This window comes from Natator depressus, chromosome 1 (genome assembly GCF_965152275.1).
Source record: "Natator depressus isolate rNatDep1 chromosome 1, rNatDep2.hap1, whole genome shotgun sequence".
In the NCBI taxonomy this organism is placed as follows: Eukaryota; Metazoa; Chordata; order Testudines; family Cheloniidae; genus Natator; species Natator depressus.
The window spans coordinates 339233328-339251795 of NC_134234.1; the positions used below are offsets into that span (position 1 = coordinate 339233328).

General features: G+C 48.5%; 1 protein-coding gene across 1 annotated transcript in view; it reads right to left on the bottom strand.

The window, feature by feature from the left end:
- PLXNA4 (plexin A4) overlaps positions 1–18468 on the bottom strand; it is a 612910-nt gene that overhangs the window by 13887 nt on the left and 580555 nt on the right. Inside the window, exons 29-30 of the mRNA XM_074942701.1 lie at positions 15071–15240; positions 12500–12712 (exon numbers count right to left, since the gene is read on the bottom strand). Of these exons, the coding sequence (XP_074798802.1) occupies positions 12500–12712; positions 15071–15240 (383 nt within the window). The remainder of the gene's footprint in view (positions 1–12499; positions 12713–15070; positions 15241–18468) is intronic.

The following is an 18468-nucleotide window of genomic DNA, read 5'->3' on the forward strand; positions in this document are numbered from 1 at the left end:
GGGAGGCAACCTAGTGACAGATGATGTGGAAAAAGCTGACATACTGAATGCTCTTTTTGCCTCGGTCTTCACAGACAAGGTCAACTCCCATACTGCTGCATTGGACAGCACCGTATGGAGAGGAGGTGAGCAGCCCTCAGTGGTGAAAGAACAGGTTAAGGACTATTTAGAAAAGCTGGACATGCACAAGTCCCTGGGGCCGGATGCAATGCATCCGAGGGTGCTGAGGGAGTTAGCTGAGGTGATTGCAGAACCACTGGCCATTATCTTTGAAAACTCATGGCGATCGGGGGAGGTCCCAAACAATTGGAAAAAGGCAAATACAGTGCCCATCTTTAAAAAAGGGAAGGAGAATCTGGGGAACTACAGACTGGTCAGCCTCACTTCAGTCCCCAGAGAAATCATGGAGCAGGTCCTCAATGAATCCATTTTGAAGCACTTGGAGGAGAGGAAGGTGATCAGGAACAAACAACATGGATTCACCAAGGGCAAGTCATGCCTGACCAACCTGACTGCCTTCTATGACGAGATAACTGGCTCTGTGGATATGGGAAAAGTGGTGGACATGATATACCTTGACTTTAGCAAAGCTTTTGATGCGGTCTCCCACAGTATCCTTGCCAGCAAGTTAAAAAAATATGGGCTGGATGAATGGACTATAAGGTGGATAGAAAGCTGGCTAGATCGTCAGGCTCTGTCATAACCATACAGCTAAGGGTAGCATAAAATCCCTCCTTTACCTGTAAGGGGTTAAGAAGCTCAAATAACCTGGTTGGCACCTGACCAAAAGGATCAATAAGAAAAGAAGATAATTTCAAATCTGGGGGGAGGTTTTATTTGTGCTCTCTTTGTTGTACTCGCTCTGGACAGAGACAGGGACCAGGCAGGAAAAAAACATCTCCTAAAACCCTACCTGAAATAAGCATCTAAGATTACAAAAATTAAATATTACAAGTAAAGTAAAGCAAGGATATGGGTTAGATTATCTTTTGTTTTAGCTTGCGAATTTTCTGTATGCTGAGAGGGAGATTTATTCCTGTTTTTGGAACTTTGAAGTTGAGCCTAGAGGGGAATCCTTTGTGTTTTAAATCTTTTTATTACCCTGTAAAATTACCTTCCATCCTGATTTTACAGAGGTGCTTCTTTTACCTTTTTCTTTATAATAAAGTTCTTCTTTTAAGAACCTGATTGATTTTAGTGTCCTAAAGATAAAGGGTCTGGTCTGTACTTTTATTAGTATATTATTCTCAAGCCTCCCCAGGAAAGGGGGTGAAGAGGCTTGGGGGAATATTTTGGGGAAACAGGGACTCCAAGTGGCCCTTTTCCCTGGATGTTTGTCTAAATCACTTGGTGGTGGCAGCAATACTGTCCAAGGACAAAGAAAGGAATTTGTGCCTTGGGGAAGTTTTAACCTAAGCTGGTAGAAATAAGCTTAGGGGGTCTTTCATGCGGGTCCCCACATCTGTACCCCAGAGTTCAAAGTGGGGAGGGAACCCTGACAGGCTCATTGGGCAGTGATCAATGGCTCAACATCTAGTTGGCAGCCAATATCAAGCGGAGTGCCCCAGGGGTCGGTCCTGGGGCAGGTTTTGTTCAACATCTTCATTAATGATCTCGATGATGGGATGGATTGCACCCTCAGTGCAACAAGTTAAAGAAGTATAGGCTGGATGAATGGACTATAAGGTGGATAGAAAGTTGGCTAGATTGTCGGGCTCAACGGGTAGTGATCAATGGCTCCATGTCTAATTGGCAGCCAGTATCAAGTGGAGTGCCCCAAGGGTCGGTCCTGGGGCCGGTTTTGTTCAATATCTTCATAAATGATCTGGAGGATGGTGTGGATTGCACTCTCAGCAAGTTTGCAGATGACACTAAACTGGGAGGAGAGGTAGATACGCTGGAGGGTAGGGATAGGATACAGAGGGACCTAGACAAATTAGAGGATTGGGCCAAAAGAAATCTGATGAGGTTCAACAAGGACAAGTGCAGAGTCCTGCACTTAGGACGGAAGAATCCCATGCACCGCTACAGACTAGGGACCGAATGGCTTGGCAGCAGTTCTGCAGAAAAGGACCTAGGGGTTACAGTGGACAAGAAGCTGGATATGAGTCAACAGTGTGCCCTTGTTGCCAAGAAGGCCAATGGCATTTGGGGATGTATACGTAGGGGCATTGCCAGCAGATCGAGGGACGTGATCGTTCCCCTCTATTCGACATTGGTGAGGCCTCATCTGGAGTACTGTGTCCAGTTTTGGGCCCCGCACTACAAGAAGGACGTGGAAAAATTGGAGAGAGTCCAGCGGAGAGCAACAAAAATGATTAGGAGACTGGAACACATGACTTATGAGGAGAGGCTGAGGGAACTGGGATTGTTTAGTCTGCGGAAGAGAAGACAGAGGGGGGATTTGATAGCTGCTTTCAACTACCTGAAAGGTGGTTCCAAAGAGGATGGATCTAGACTGTTCTCAGTGGTAGCTGATGACAGAACAAGGAGTAATGGTCTCAAGTTGCAGTGGGGGAGGTTTAGGTTGGATATTAGGAAAAACTTTTTCACTAGGAGGGTGGTGAAACAATGGAATGCGTTACCTAGGGAGGTGGTGGAATCTCCTTCCTTAGATATTTTAAGGTCAGGCTTGACAAAGCCCTGGCTGGGATGATTTAGTTGGGGATTGGCCTGCTTTGAGTAGGGGGTTGGACTAGATGACCTCCTGAGGTCCCTTCCAAGCCTGATATTCTATGATTCTATGATTCTCAGCAAGTTCTTGGATGACACTAAGCTGGGGGGAGAGGTAGATACACTGGACGGTAGGGATAGGGTCCAGAGAGACCTAGACAAATTGGAGGATTAGGCCAAAAGAAATCTGATGAGGTTCAACAAGGAGAAATGCAGAGTCCTGCACTTCAGACAGAAGAATCCCATGCACTGCTACAGGCTGGGGACCGACCGGCTAAGTGGCAGTTCTGCAGAAAAGAACTTGGGGATTACAGTGGATGAGAAGCTGGGTTTGAGTCAACAGTGTGCCCTTGTTGACAAGAAGGCTAAAGGCATATTGGGCTGCATTAGTAGGAGCATTGCCAGCAGATCGAGGGAAGTGATTATTCCTCTCTATTTGGCACAGGTGAGTCCACACCCGGAGTATTGCATCCAGTTTTTGGGACCCCCACTACAGAAAGGATGTGGACAAATTGGAGAGACTCCAGCAGAGAGCGATGAAAATGATCAGGGGGCTGGGGCACATGACTTATGAGGAGAGGCTGAGGGAACTTGGATTGTTTAGTCTGCAGAAGAGAAGACTGTGGGGGGATTTGATAGCAGCCGTCAACTACCTGAAAGGAGGTTTCAAAGAGGATGGAGCTCGGCTGTTCTCAGTGGTGGCAGATGACAGAACAAGGAGCAATGGTCTCAAGTTGCAGTGGGGGAGGTCTAGGTTGGATATTAGGAAAAACTATTTCACTAGGAGGGTGGTGAAGCACTGGAATAGGTTACCTAGGGAGATGGTGGAATCTCCACCCTTAGAGGTTTTTAAGGCCCAGCTTGAGAAAGCCCTGGCTGGGATGATTTAGTTGGCGTTGGTCCTGCTTTGAGCAGGGGGTTGGACTAGCTGACCTCCTGAGGTCTCTTCCAACCCTAATTTTCTATGATTCTATGATTCTATTTTAATTTTCACAGATGTGGGAAATTCAGGGAGGAGTTAGGGCAATGCTGACAGCAGGGCCCAAGACACCCACACGCTGGGAGGTGGTGGCGGGGGTTGGGGGGTGGGCTGTCGGCCTGGCACAGCTAAGGCTGGTGGTGTGGGGGAGGTTGCGCTTGCCAGTTGTTCTCAATGGATATTCTTCTTCTTCAATTTCAATGTGTCAGGTGAAATTGACGTTTACCAGTAATGCGTTTACTTTATTGTCTCCAACTTGTATGACCCACTGGATCATTCCTCAGCCGATGCATCTCCGTTAACACTGCCCCTCCGCCCCCCAAATGCTATGCAGAACAAGTAGCGTCCACAGGAAGGTGTGACAGGTTGGAGGGGAGAGGAGGCAGAACGCTTCCCTGCTTTTGGCACTTGGAGACACAGTCCTTGGTGGATTAAACTAGACATGGCGGGTGTGAATCCAATTGAACAAAGCATCCCCAGTTGACCAATCCAAGTCCTCCTGGCTGCCTGCCCTGCCATCTCCGCCTGCTGCTCCCTATCCCCATCCCCCATAGCTACCTCCAGCATTCTCTGGCCATGCCTTCCATGCTCATGGGTCCAACCTTGGTGGATCCATTGACCCTCTCCCAGCTTATGGCTGGATCCTCCTCTATCCACCCCTGCATATACTCTGGCTTATCTACCCATGCTCATCACCATGATATTGCAGCAGCTGGGCCCTAATGGGCTGAGAAATCGGTTATCGGAGAGGCTTTTAAACCATGTACCCTACAACCAAACTAGGCTGGCTGTTACAGAACTCACCAGTTTCACTTTCTCCCATCACAGTCCGACCATAGCTAGGTGAGTTCTTAGTACATATGTTTCTTAGGAACCCATTGATGTAGTATCCAAGCCCATCAGAAATGCATGTAGTAGAGAATCCTGGCAGGTGAAATGGCCAAGTCGTTACCGAGTCTTTACTCAGTTTTCACTTGGCCCTTATGCAGCCAGCCACTTACTTCTGACCTCAAGCAAAGGCCAGGTAAAACTGGAGGAAAAGCTGACCTTGTGGAACAGCTCAGAAATTTCCCACCATTGCAGCTAGCTCCGGTACGGCTTAAACAAAAGCAGGGCTGGCTCGTATGACTGTGCACTTCTGATCCATGCTGGGTGGAGTGTATCAGTCCTGTCAGTGTGCATCTCACGCACTCTTTGCCAAAGGAAAGAAATGACTCTCCTCCCTTCTGCATGCTCCCCGCCCCCTTAGGAGAAAGAGCTTTACAATTAATTATTTCTTTAAAGAAAACCATGCAAAATCAGTCAGGGTAATAAACCTGGCCCCTTGGCTTATGCCTGTGGCAGAGGACAATGCACTGTGCACTGGGCACATAAACCCTGTTTTATGGGACTGGTTTCATGAGGCTGCAGAATTACAGCAGCGCCCTGGCATGCTGTCACTGTCTGCCCCCCAGTCACTCATTAACTCATCAAGGGAAAAGAGACCAACTCTGGGCAGCCCTTAGCACTGAACTCTTCCAGGGAATCCTGGGCTTGGCTAGGCCGTGGAGCTAATCAGGATTTTTTTGTTTTCATCATTGCTGGTTTGGGATCGTGCTCATTAATAATCGTTTTAGCATCTGAACAGACTGTAACGAATCCATGTGCTGCAGACAGCAAAGGCAATTACAGAAATAACATAATTAGGGTTATGCAATAGCATTCCGAATGCTGCACGCTGAGAAGGACGAAGCATACAACAGGGAGTTCGGTATCTGACAGACCTGGCACTGGTAGATCAGAGAAGGTCTGGAGAAAAGCTTGGTAACGAACTAGCAGCAAACTGGAGCAATTCAAGCCCACGAAGTTGTTTCATCTGTTGAATCATATTCAGATGGACTAAGGGGTTGTTTTGGTCTGCTGGTAGGCATCACAGCTGCTTAAGTTTATGTATTGGCTCTCTCAGCTGGGTACCCCCACAAGCCTCTGTTACACCAAATTGGTCTGACTGCAAAGAGAGCCTAGGTTCAAGGCAAGAATCTCAGCATCTAATTGGGATATGAAATATTTAATCTTATAGTTGAACAGATGGCCCTGACTCCAAATGAAGCTCAACTCATCTTCAGATCAAGAGATCTGCTATTAATGGCTTGTAACTGGTGTTCTACCTTTTCAGACAGCCTCTTGTACCTTGATTTTTTATGGCTTTTTCTGCTCCTTACCCTCTCAGAGGAGAACTGGTGGGGCTATTGTGCCAAAGGATAGTAAGCCTTCAGCCAGCCTTGCTGTAAGGACAGCTAATCCTACAGTGAATGCCCTGACCTCCTCAAGGCAGGAGAAAGGAACTAACATCTGCTCGTTAAAGACCCTTTGTGGGCCATATATTGTACACTTGCAAATACAGTCTGGCCCCCCTTTCCACTGTTCCATCTCAGCTGCCTGCCCATGCTCCCATCTCCACTGCTCCCCCAGCATCTCTGTAAGCTCCCTGCTCTGCCCAGCCCACACACACTTCCTGCAGGCATCCTACAGTCCAGAGCCAATGAGCATTTGAGGAGGTCTGCAAAAGGGAAGAAGTGGGGCTAGGAAGGACAGGACAAGCAGCACAAGGATGCACCCTCTTCCAGCCTGCCGCTGAATAGATGAACCAAGAGATTTCATTTTAAGCGGCTCCCACTCTCTGTTCTCATGTTGGGATCTGTGATGAAAAGATTAGTAATTTCTAACTGGTGAGCATCACTTCCTTAAAGTAGATCTCAGCTCATCTGAATAACTCCAGCCTTCTGTTGGACGCAGCATGGCCTAGTGGGTATAGCACTGGACTGGAACTTAGGAGAAATAGATACTAGTCCCTGTTCTGCCGCTGGCCTGCTTGTTGATCTTTAGCAAGTCACTTCCCCACTCCATGCCTCAGTTTCCCCATCTGTAACAATGGGAATAATGATACTGATCTCGTTTGAGATCTACAGGTAATAAGAGCTGGTTATTATTATTATTTCTATTGACAAGCCCCCTCCCTTGTGATCAGTTTCATTTTGAGCCCCCTCTGTGCCAGGGCAAGGGCTAGAAACTCACTGTTGTTTAAAATGCAAGCTGAAATTTCCAGCAGTCCTTTGATCTCTCTTCTGAACTCCTTGGAGTTGGTGAACCTCCCTGACGTTACTATTTAAAGTCTCAATAATTTTTATAATTAGAGTTTACTCAGCGAATAAGTTTTTGTTGCACTAGGTCAGTCCATTTCATAACTAGCTCTCTTTTCTGGCTGTAAAATGGCCAGACGAGGTTAGCCAGCTTTTCAAACTCTGTTGAATACCTGGATTTTAGGGTATCATAATTCAGGAACCCCTTGTCCAAGTCACTTCAAACATGGCAGAAGAATTGTCTCCTGGCCCCAGACTCAATCCTCCAATGTTGAGACTTGTATTTCTTTGATGGCAGAATTTGGAAGGGGTAAGAGCATGTCTAAAATAAAGCTCATCAGTTTCACTTCACCATATACTCAGAGTAGTTACTGCTACTGCACAGTAAGGGCCTGAGGAGGAGCATCAGGGCTTTCCAGGGGTGAGAGAGAAGCACTTGATCTTTTCTTTGTGCCACCGCGTGTATCTTAAATGCTTAATGCAATGCCTGGGCGTAAGATGGAAAAGGGTCTTTTGTCCCACTGCCCCCTTTTGGTTCCCTGCATTCCTGCCTTCACGCCACAGGCTTCTGTGTGGAAACGATTTATTGATTGGGACGAATGCAATTAAGCCGTGTTAATGAAGTTCAAACAAGTGTTATCATAAATTTGGCAGCGTGGAGAGAAACGAAAGGTCATCCACAGCCCTTTGTCATATTTCCTGCATGCTAGTGAATGCTAATGAGCCGGTTCCAGTCAGAACACACTCCCCTTCTCGGTGCTCTGGGATTACATTAAGTGTTCCCAAATCCCCAGGATTTCTAGGCTCAAAGGGGCAACATCGGCACGGAAGCAAACTTGAAAAGGTTCTGATCTCAGCTCCACTGATGTAAATCCAGGGTGACTCCAGTGATGCCTAAGGCATTACACCAGTGTAGGTGAGATCGGCAACAGGCCCACTCTCTCCTCTGCCCTTCTCCCTCTATCCAGCTGCAGAGAAAGGAAGAGCTCCAATCAGATGACAGCGGCACATCTTGGGTCTTGAAAAGCTACCTGTCACTCTAGAACCACAGGTTGAGTATTGCCGATTCACACACACACACACAAATGGACCTGGTTGTCTTTTCCTGTGTTCTCCGTCTCTTTCTCTTGCCCCATCCTACCTTCACCTTTTGTGCCAGAGATGCCCAAGCTCTGGCTGGCTCTAGCTAGTTTTCGCTGCATGTTTTCACCCAGAGGTGGCCTCAGGTACAGAGACTGAATCCAGAACTCAGCTCTTACAAAACCCAGGGCTGTTCAGATCAGGGTTCTGGTTAGAGCTCAGCTCCAGGTCCAGCAGCACTGAAACGTAGAATTCCATTTAAACCAAATTCCCCATGGGCCCAGAAGAGCAAGCTGGGCATATATCAGGGTCTGAACCTGCTTTTGTTCCCTCCCATCCTGCATCCACAGCCCAAGCTCTGCATGGGTAGTATTTTGCCTGGATGCTCATCCATACCCAGCACTTACTTTCACCAGGTGCTACTGGATGTTCTGCTTGAAACATGTACCATGTACTCCTGGGGGAACTCCGTGCCACTGCACATGCACATAATTCATGTGCCGTGCATACTTTCAATTATTTCCGCAGAAAATAGCTTTTGCTAGAAAGTTGCTGCACTTCCGCCTTTTGTCCACCAGAGGGCACTGTGGCACTAGACCAGAGCAGCTGCTCCTGGCCAGCCCAAGCTACCAAAGGGAAGAGAAAGAGCCTGCAGTGCCTTCTTCACAGCACCTATCAGGCCAGGTCAGGAGACAGACACCGTGAGGCACATGGGGCTGCGTGTGTGTGTGTGTGTGTGTGTGTGTGTGTGTGTGTGTGTGGGTGTGACAGATTGGTTCATAAGGGCTAGTGCGGGAAGATAGACTGGGCTGGAGCTGAATGGGAGTGGAGGCTCAGGGTCACAGGGGGGAAGAGGGTGCAGGAACACATGGGGATGGGGAGGGGGTGCAGGGCCACATGGGGAAATGGGGGGTGGCTGAGTGGGGGCACAGAGACACATGGGGAAGGGGCATGCAGGGACACCTGGGGATGAGGGGAGGGGACTGGCTGCGGTGGTGCAGGGCCACATGGAGATGGGGGGAGTAGGTGTCTGAGTGGGGATGGAGGGACACATGGGGACAGGGAGAGCAAGGACACATGGGGACAGGGTGGAGGGGACTGGCTGAGGGGGTGCAGGGCCACATGGGGATGGGGGGAGTGGGTGTCTGAGTGGGATGGAGGGACACATGGGGACAAGGGAAGATGTGCCTGACTGAATGGGAAAGGCTGGGGGTCAGCCAGGGTCTGCGTGGAGGAAGCTCCCTAACAATCTCTCCCCACCCTCCGAAAAAGCCTGTTCCATACTTTTCCCATCCACACCCGACAACCCTCCAAATTCACTCCCAGGCTCCTTTCCAGCAATTACTTTCCTCTCCCTCAGCTCCTCCGTTACCCCTGACTTCCCCAAGCCTTTGCACTGCTTCTGAGGGATGTGGGAAATATGGTTCTGTATTGTAGTTTAAATGAATTATCACTCAGAGTTCTGTATTAATATGCCAGTAAGGAATCTATTTGTCAAAAATCAGTTCCTGCATCTTTTTTGCTGTCTGTATTGTTACAGACATACTTGCTGATGGGTATTTTGAAATAAATTACCACAATAATTTAAACTGGTGTGATTATACTGTGTTATTTTGACAAATAAAAATATGCAGAATGTTTAATTTTGGGGGGGCAGAATTTTTAATTTTTTGGCGCAGAATTCTCCCAGGAGTAACTATGGCAGCTGACCCTGCTTTGATGTCTTCTGAGCACCGGTACATACTCCAAGCAGAGACCCCAGCAGCTACAAGTAGATGGCTTGGAACACAGGAGTGTCTGGGATGGGCTAGCTAAGTTAGCATTAATTTTAGACAGATGCATACTAGGACAGATACCTTGCTTTTGTGCTAGAGTTCCTTCAGATAGATATTGTCACCAAGCACCCATGCACAATCACTTTTAGCTCTAATGTTCCCACACAGGACAATTCATCTGATTTCACGTTCCTTCTGGCAAACTCCTTAGCAATCCAGAAACTCTCTGGCTGTGACTCCAGTTATCTTAGCATTGACTCCTGCCCTGTCTTTAAAACACAACTGTCTTAGAATCATAGAATCATAGAATATCAGGGTTGGAAGGGACCTCAGGAGGTCGTCTAGTCCAACCCCCTGCTCAAAGCAGGACCAATCCCCAACTAAATCATACCAGACAGGGCTTTGTCAAGTCTGATCTTAAAAACTGCTAAGGAAGGAGATTCCACCACCTCCCTAGGTAACGCATTCCAGTGCTTCACCACCCTCTTAGTGAAAAAGTTTTTCCTAATATCCAACCTAAACTTCCCCCACTGCAACTTGAGACCATTACTCCTTGTTCTGTCATTTGCTACCACTGAGAACAGTCTAGATCCATCCTCTTTGGAACCCCCTTTCAGTGATGATTCTGTCAGCGATGATGACTACTGCATTAACTGGAATAACTCCCACCCTACCTGGTTGTAAAAAAGTAGGAAGGAATTCATTAGGAGTTGCGTGCAAAACAGTCCTATCTTCCATCCTTAACACAGCCATCACCCTAGTATCTAGGCACTGCTGGTTCGCAGTTTCTCTGAGATGGAAGCAACAACCATCCCCATTCCAGGTGCGTTGTGCATCTCAGAGCTAGGCACTTGCATTTCAGAAAAGAGAAGAGGGGCAAAATTGACGTTGATATTCACAACCTGCTTTGGGCTTCAGCCAATACAGCAGCAAGGAACCTTGCAAAAATTTTGTACACCATTAAAAATCACCCCAGCAGCTCCTGGGTCTGTCTCAGATAAAAGCTGGTGATATTAACTAGTAGCAGGAGCTTTGTTGCACCTAATTTATGAATGCAAACTCATCCAGTTGTTCTGGGAAAGCTTCCAGGAAAGAGTAACACCTACTGCTGGGGATCATCCTTCCACACGATCCAGTTTTAATGCATGCAGTGCTGGTATAAGCCCTGGAGACTGAAGCTATCTATTTATCCAGAAAAGAGGGACAGGACTGGGACAAGCTCTCCATACCCCCCTTCCCACCAAAGTGCCCTCACCCCACAACCTGAAGGACAGAGACGCCTCTAGGGAAGGGGAGGGACTTTGGTCACCATGACCCTTTCAATCCTTGGACCTATCAGCTGACAGCTAATGAGAGTGACAGTACAAGTTGCAGTGGAGGGTGTGAGCTAGGTATCTGTCCACTGAAACCAACGTCCCATTTCACACAGACCACCGAAGAGCTACCAGATCATAACATCTTTGGGTTGCAAATGACCTGAATGCACAATCCACAAATAAATATCTCCATATCTCATTCCCAGTGCCTAGATAGAGCTTGTTCCCAAGCCCTTTACAAATAAGAAAACTTGGGCACAGTATCAGAAATAGGTCATAATTAAGCAAGGTAGCTTCTAAGTGCCCGATTGGTTGCTAAGAAACTACATTCGTAAAAAATGGAAGTCTCTAAACCGCTGAGAAAAATAATCGTCTGGACAAATCAGTAACCGACAGTAGCTGCATTCGAAAGGATTTCATTTAACTCTGACTACAGCATAGAAACCTTTAACCAGCTTTAACCTTTCGCTGATGTATCAGAATGACTAACCCACTCCATTAAAAGAAATATACTATGATATAAACAGGTATATCTACAATAACAAAGAATTCATATAAACCGGTGTGGTGTGTGATCAGCTGTAGACAACATCTATCTATCCAGCCAGCTGAATAATTGTTTAAACCTGCGCACAGTTTATATGAACTCTCTGATGTTAACCGTGGCTCCATGTTTAGTGTTCAGCAAGCATTTTCTAGCTGTGTATTTCCAAAACCTGTCAGTAATGCCTATCAAACATGGGGATATTGGAAAACAAACTATGCATTACATTCTACAAAGCTTCCTCAAGCAAACTCCCACTGAAGTCCACAGGAGCTTTGCCAGAGCTAGTCCCGCAAGATCTAGCTCTCTATTATTAAGATGAAAAGAAAGATCTTACATTAACTGGGCACAAAGCACTGACTGACCCGTGCAGATAGGAATTGGGACAGCGCATAGTCCACTGCACAGCAGTGAGTATGCATGTGGGGGAGATTATGGTTAGGGTGTCTGGGCAACCCCCTGCTCTGTCAGATAATGCCTGGAGTTCCAAAGTAGCCAGTCCCTTTGTTCTTCAGGGTTTCATCCAAAGGACCCAACACACGGTCATCTGCATGGAAATCTATTTGCCGCAGAAGGTAAACAAGGCAGCTCAGCCAGGATTTGCACTGTTGGCTCTCCAGTGTGTAGAGATTCCAAACACAATGCTCAGAACATGGAGCCGTCCTTCCCGGACAGGGTGGCTGGACTCAACCCTCCTCAGTCACACTATCCGTCACCCTCAGTCCCCACACACCAGTTCCTCTGCAAGAGAAATTACACCTGAAAACAACCTCAGCGTATTCCTCTCACTGCCGTGTCCGTGTTTGGTATGAGGTGTATTGAGCTAAATGGCCCAGATGGATCTTTCCATCGGGTCTTAACCCAAATTAAATAGCCAAGCGCTACAGCCGTCTAGTGCAACTCCGTTACCAGCAGCAGCATGCGGGACGCCAGCCTGCAGCCTCTGCCCACAGAGCGGGCCCACATTGTACAGCTATGGCTCGTGCCAACCAGCCTCCTAGTGTAGGACTCACCTTTCCACCCAGTTCTTGTAGCTGGGGATGTCCTTGGCATACAGAAGCTTGTTGGAAGGGGAGTCTTTGCCCAGACGGTGCTCCGAGGTTGAACAGGAGTCCATGAAGGTCTGAGCCACCACCGAGAGGCAGGCATCTGTGATGCTGTTCTTGTGGATGTCGAATACAAACTGGGGGTTTTTGATCATGTTGACCCAGAACCGTAGTGGCAAGCTGCAGGGAGGAAGGCAGAGGTGGAAGAAGATGGTTCAGAGTCAGGGTGTTGTTTCACGGGCGATCTCGCTACACTACAATAACAACAGGATTGGAGCATGTGACTGGGAGGCAGGATTTCTGGCTCTGCAACTGGTATACAATGGCTCACATTCATCCCTGATGGGACTCTACTCAAGTCAAGGGAGTGACTCCAGAGTTGGCTTTGGTACAGGGCATCCTTAGATCATTCCCAGAGGGCCAGATCTGGACACCTTTACTCACCTTGAGTAGCATCTTACTCTGCAAGGAGCCCCATTGAAATCAATGGAACTAGTTGGGCTGGCCCAACTGGCCCCTTACCTTCTCTATGGTTCCTATTAAGGTCTATAAAATGAGGATAATACTTACCTGCCTCGCAAGGGTGTTGGGATGAGACCTGACTGCTAACCATTCCACCCTATGTGGCTAGAAGAGGTCATATACCTACAAAGCCTTAGTATTATTAATTCTAGTAGGTGGGGAGCAGAGTCTGGCTTTTCGGTCTCAGCAATTCTTGGGGTGGACATGGACATATAATACTATAAACTGAGGAGCTGGGATTTAGCTTCACAACTATAACTCCGTGCACCAGTTGATACCGTAATGGCATGTAACCACCCTGTGCCATCCTGCACAGCTGGACCCCCAGCCAGCCCCCAGTTCCCGCAGGCTGGGCACTGCACGGCTCTGCGTTTATAACGAGCAGATGAATCCCTGCTATCAGAGCCCACCCACTGGATCTCCATCTCCACGGTTTTAGCAAGTCCAATTTGAAATGTCTCCAGGGCTGGGGCTTCCTGGAGGGAGATTATTTCACACTAACAGATCTTCAACACAGTGGGTTTATCCTAATAGCCAACCTACATTTTCCTTTCCTTAATTTCATCCCATTGCTTCTAGTTGTCCTGTTTCCGCAATACCATCCTAAACAATTCACCTCTATCACGGGCATCTACACCCTGCAGACACAAGCAGTCAGTGTTAATACATCCTTCTGGGCTACTTCACCACCTGATCTTCCCCACGGACTCCGCTGGAGCAAAGAAACTTGTGGGCTGAACGTCAGAAAAAAGCTTCCCAAGGGAAGCGCCCGAAGCCCAGTTGCTGGAGATACTTGAAACTAGAACTGAGGAAGCACTGGGAGAGTAGGGGCCTGTGCTAGCACCTGCAATAGCAGCATGCAGGGGGAGACGGAGCTGGGGAAGACGGCTTGGAAAAGGTCTTTTGCATCTCTAATTTCTCTGATGCTAAGCTCCAGCCAGCCACAGGTAGTGGGGAGTGCTGGCTGGGAATGATGAGACCTGTGAAGTGACTTGGAGTTAATTTAATCTGATTGAGAAGAGATCATTTCTTCCTCCACCCTTCCCCCATTAAATAAACCTCCTGATCATTTAGTCTGAGTGGCGGCAATCAGCCTTAGATTAGCGCCACAGATAATGTTAATAATATGCTAATGTTTCATTAGCTGAAAGCCTCTTTGATGCATGGGGTTTCTTTTTGTATTTCAGGGCACTGTGCCGACCTGCCAGTCAGCATGGCTGGTAAAAGGAGAAAACTCATCAGCTGGGAGTCCTGTGGTTCTCCTCTGCTGTGCCTTTTATAGTCCCTCATATTTACACAGAAGGAGGGAGGGAAAGAGTCCCCAGGGGACTCTTTCCAACAGGGAGACTCAAAGGATAAAAGCAGCAGGGATCCTTCTCTCTCGAGATCTCAGCCCCCTGTCTCTATTCCAGTACATGCAACAAGAGTGGGGAGGGGAGTGTTGTCTAGCGGTTGGAGCAGAGTCAGGCTCTACCTAGCTCTGTCCTCACTCGGTGCTCATGTGGCCCCATCACCATTTGTGCACCTCGAGACCCTTAATGGGTCGATCCCCATAGCACCCCTGGGAATTACTGTGACGCCTTTCACAGAAGGAGAAACAGAGGCACAGAGACTCAGGGTATGTCTATCCTGTCATCACAGGGTGTGATTTCAGCTTGAGCAGACACCTGCGCTAGCTTTCATCGAGCTCAGGCAGGTACCAGGGCAATGAAGCTGAGGCAACACGAGCTAGCTGCGTGAGTAATTACCCAGGCTCCTGGGTGGCTATACAGCCCGCACCAAACCTCGATTAAATCCAGCTCAGGTACTTCTCCTGGGGCTGCTATCACATCCCCTGAGTGCAGTAGAGAGACACCCCAAGTGATTTCCCCCAGGTGACACCAGAGCTGGGAGATGAACCCAGGTGCCCTGCAGCCCAGGCCAGTGCCTTGCCCACAAGCCCATCTTCCCTGAACATCAGCACCCCAAACCCTTTCCCCTCCGCCTGGGACCCGGAGCTGGAGGGATCACACTTACCAGTTGCTCTTCCAGGTGTGCCGCACATGGGGGTCATGGATGTTGTGCTTGTCCGCCTGCTCGTCCAGGAAGTCAAACATGTACTTAATGGCCAGGGGCAGGGCGCTGCCACGATGCGCCGTGCTGAAGATCGTCTCAAAGAGGTCATCGACAAACTTCTGCAAAGTGCCCTGTGGGGTAAGGGGAGGAGGAAGAAGAGAGTGAGACACTGACCCGGGGCTCTGATGTCCTCCCTGGGAAATTTCAGTGAGACACATGAGACGGGGGCATTGCCAGGGTGGCTCAGAGGAGTGCTGCCAGACTGTTCCCTGGAGTTCACAGGTTCAGCCCTGGAAGTAGTGACTGAGAGCTGGTGCCATCTGACAGCTATACAGTGGGAAATAAGCTAGAGCTTTAAACCCTGTCATCAGGCACACGCATGACTGGGATCCCCCTCGGCCTTGGACCCGAATAGCAGCCTCAGCAAGTAGCCATGGACTAAACAGGCCAGGTAAGCTGCCTACGTCTCCCTTCTTAGAGCTTGTCCCTCCGGGTGAGGGCTGAGGTGCAGTGGTGGGGAACACTCAGCGGAGAAAGGGAAGGGTTTGCTCTCCTGTGTTGTTAAATGGGGCCCCCTGTTGGCCCCCGAATCACAGAATGCCATGGGATTTGTGAGCAACATCAGGAACATTGCATATCGCAAAAGGATTGGGAGATTTCAAGTTTGGGGTCAGATCTTCCGCAGGTGTACACTGGTGATACTCCAGTGAAGTCAACCTGCTCCAGTGCGTTGTGGGGATGGGGATGGGAGAGGTGGGCGTTTTGCATGCGAGACAGCCCGACCTGTGCGCTGAGCAACAAGTGACTGATCCTGCTCCCAACGGGATTTTGCCATCCTCTGCACTGGGAGTAGGCCCCGAAAGAGCATCCATCATGCAGTGCATAAGTGGAAACTGACTTCAATATATGCTAGTGTAGAGCTTGATGAGGTTTCCTCACGCTCCTATAGGGGAGAGATCCCAGATCACCATGCTTAGAAACCACCGTGATCACTGCCTGATCAGCAAGAACAGGACACCTATGGGACGATCTGAATGTGAAGGGTCTGTCGGTTGAGTGGGTACATAAGAATGGCCATACGGGGTCAGACCAAAGGTCCATCCAGCCCAGTATCCTGTCTATCGACAGTGACCAATGCCAGGTGCCTCAGAGGGAGTGAACCAAACAGGTAATGATCAAGTGATCTCTCTCCTGCCATCCATCTCCACCCTCTGACAAACAGAGGCTAGGGACACCATTCCTTACCCATCCTGGCTAATAGCCATTAATGGACTTAACCTCCATGAATTTATCCAGTTCTCTTTCAAACCCTGTTATAGTCCTAGCCTTCACAATCTCCTTAGGCAAGGAGTTCCACAGGTTGACTGTGCGTTGTGTGAAGAAGAACTTCCTTTTATTTGTTTTAAACCTGCTACCCATTAATTTCATTTGGTGGCCCCTAGTTCTTATATTATGGGAGCAAGTAAATAACTTTTCCTTATTCACTTTCTCCACACCACTCATGAATTTATAGACCTCTGTCATATTCCCCCTTAGTCTCCTCTTTTCCAAGCTGAAAGGTCCAAGCCTCTTTAATCTCTCCTCATATGAGACCTGTTCCAAACCCCTAATCATTTTAGTTGCCATTCTCTGAACCTTTTCTAATGCCAGTATATCTTTTTTGAGATGAGGAGACCACATCTGTACTTAACACACCTAGCATCTTCTATGGCCCCGGGTCCTCCCCATGAGTGATGAACACCATAAAACCACACCCCACTCTTCCTATGAATTCAATCTCTGCTCGCAAGTGAAACAGCAAAGAGTAATGCAGGTCAGGATTGGTGAGCAGGCACAAGCCAGGTGTGGTGCACAGGTCTGGGATAGGAGGGGTGTGTGTGACAGAGTTCACAACGGAGGTGCATTGATAGCTGGTGCAGTGGGTGCTGGAGGTCAGGTGGGTCAGGACTGGGAGTACGATGAGGGAAGTCGTGTTGGGCGCCTGGAAGTGGAATAGAGGTTCAGGTAGGTCACAACTGAGGTGCAGTGACCAAGCTGGTGCACGCTGAGGGGGCGCAGGCTTGGCAGTGGAAATCCGACGGCATGGCAGGTCAGGAGGAAGGGGCAGTCAAGGGGTTGGCACCGGACTGGAATGGCCAGGTGAGCTGCAGGCCAGGATTGAGATGCAACTGGCAAAGGTGGTTGCGTATGGCCTCTGCAGCATAGCGCACTCCAGCCTGTGTTCCCAGCACTCCTCTTTCGTCAGAGCTAGGACATTGCCACCTACAACATGTTAATAACTGTAACTGCTTAACAAGATCAACTCCTAAAATGACAAATTCCCTGTAATGGAAAGGTTCCTCCTGTCTTTGCAGACGCACAAAAAGATTTCCCTCACTGGACGTGGAGTGCCAACTTCCGCCAGGGTGGGTAGAGTTTACCCAGCACTAACAAATGCACAAAAGCTTAATTAGCAGGCTGATGTCCCTTGCTGATTCGCCATTTGATTTATTCTTTGAGAAACAAACACAGAGAGAGCTCCTGCAAAAAGGAACAAAACCCTGCAGCACGTGTCTGAGCATGGGGAGGGCCCCGAGGGGAAATCTGACACAGAGGAGCTGCCCTCAGGATCAGTTTCCAGGGAGAATTGCTTCTCTAACTTGCCCAGCCAAATGCAAAGAAACCGTTCAAGGCTTTTAGAAACCGTCCAAAAGATTCCAGTTCTTAGAGGTCAGAGACTTAGCAGGGTTAAAACCATTCTCAGTTTAACTAAGTATTCCCCAGGACTGTGTTAGCAGAAATTGCACACTCTTCTCTGTCTCTCAGAGGGGCAAGATGGGGAGAGGAAATTTCTCTTATACTAAGTGCTGGGTGAAAAAATAGCCTTTCCAGTTTTCTTTGTTGCTGTGCCAAATTCTCAGCTGGTTCCCTGCCTGGCTCACAAGAGAAGGCAGATGGGACAGGCAGAATCTGGAGTTCTGTTTGTGGTCCACCAGTATCTGAGCTGACCACCAAGTATGTTCAGTGGCGGCCAGAGCCCCAGCAGGTGTAAATCAGCCTTGTTCCAAGGACTGTTGATTTACATCAGCTGGGGATCTCGCCCCATGGGGGGTGCCCCTTTATTTTTATGTTGTCAGACGCATTATGGCACCTAGATGCTATGGGGAATGGGCATATCCAAAGACAGACAGAGCAATTGCATAGTCTGTACCCATTGACAGAAGAGTAACCGGATTAGGATTTATTATTCCGTTTCTGGGGGTCAGACACCAGAGGCTGTACCACCTGGGGACTGAGCACACAGGTGGAACACCAGAGCAGGACTTAAATGTGTTGATGGAGTCCCCTGTCCAGTGGACAGACTCAGACTCTGTGTGTGT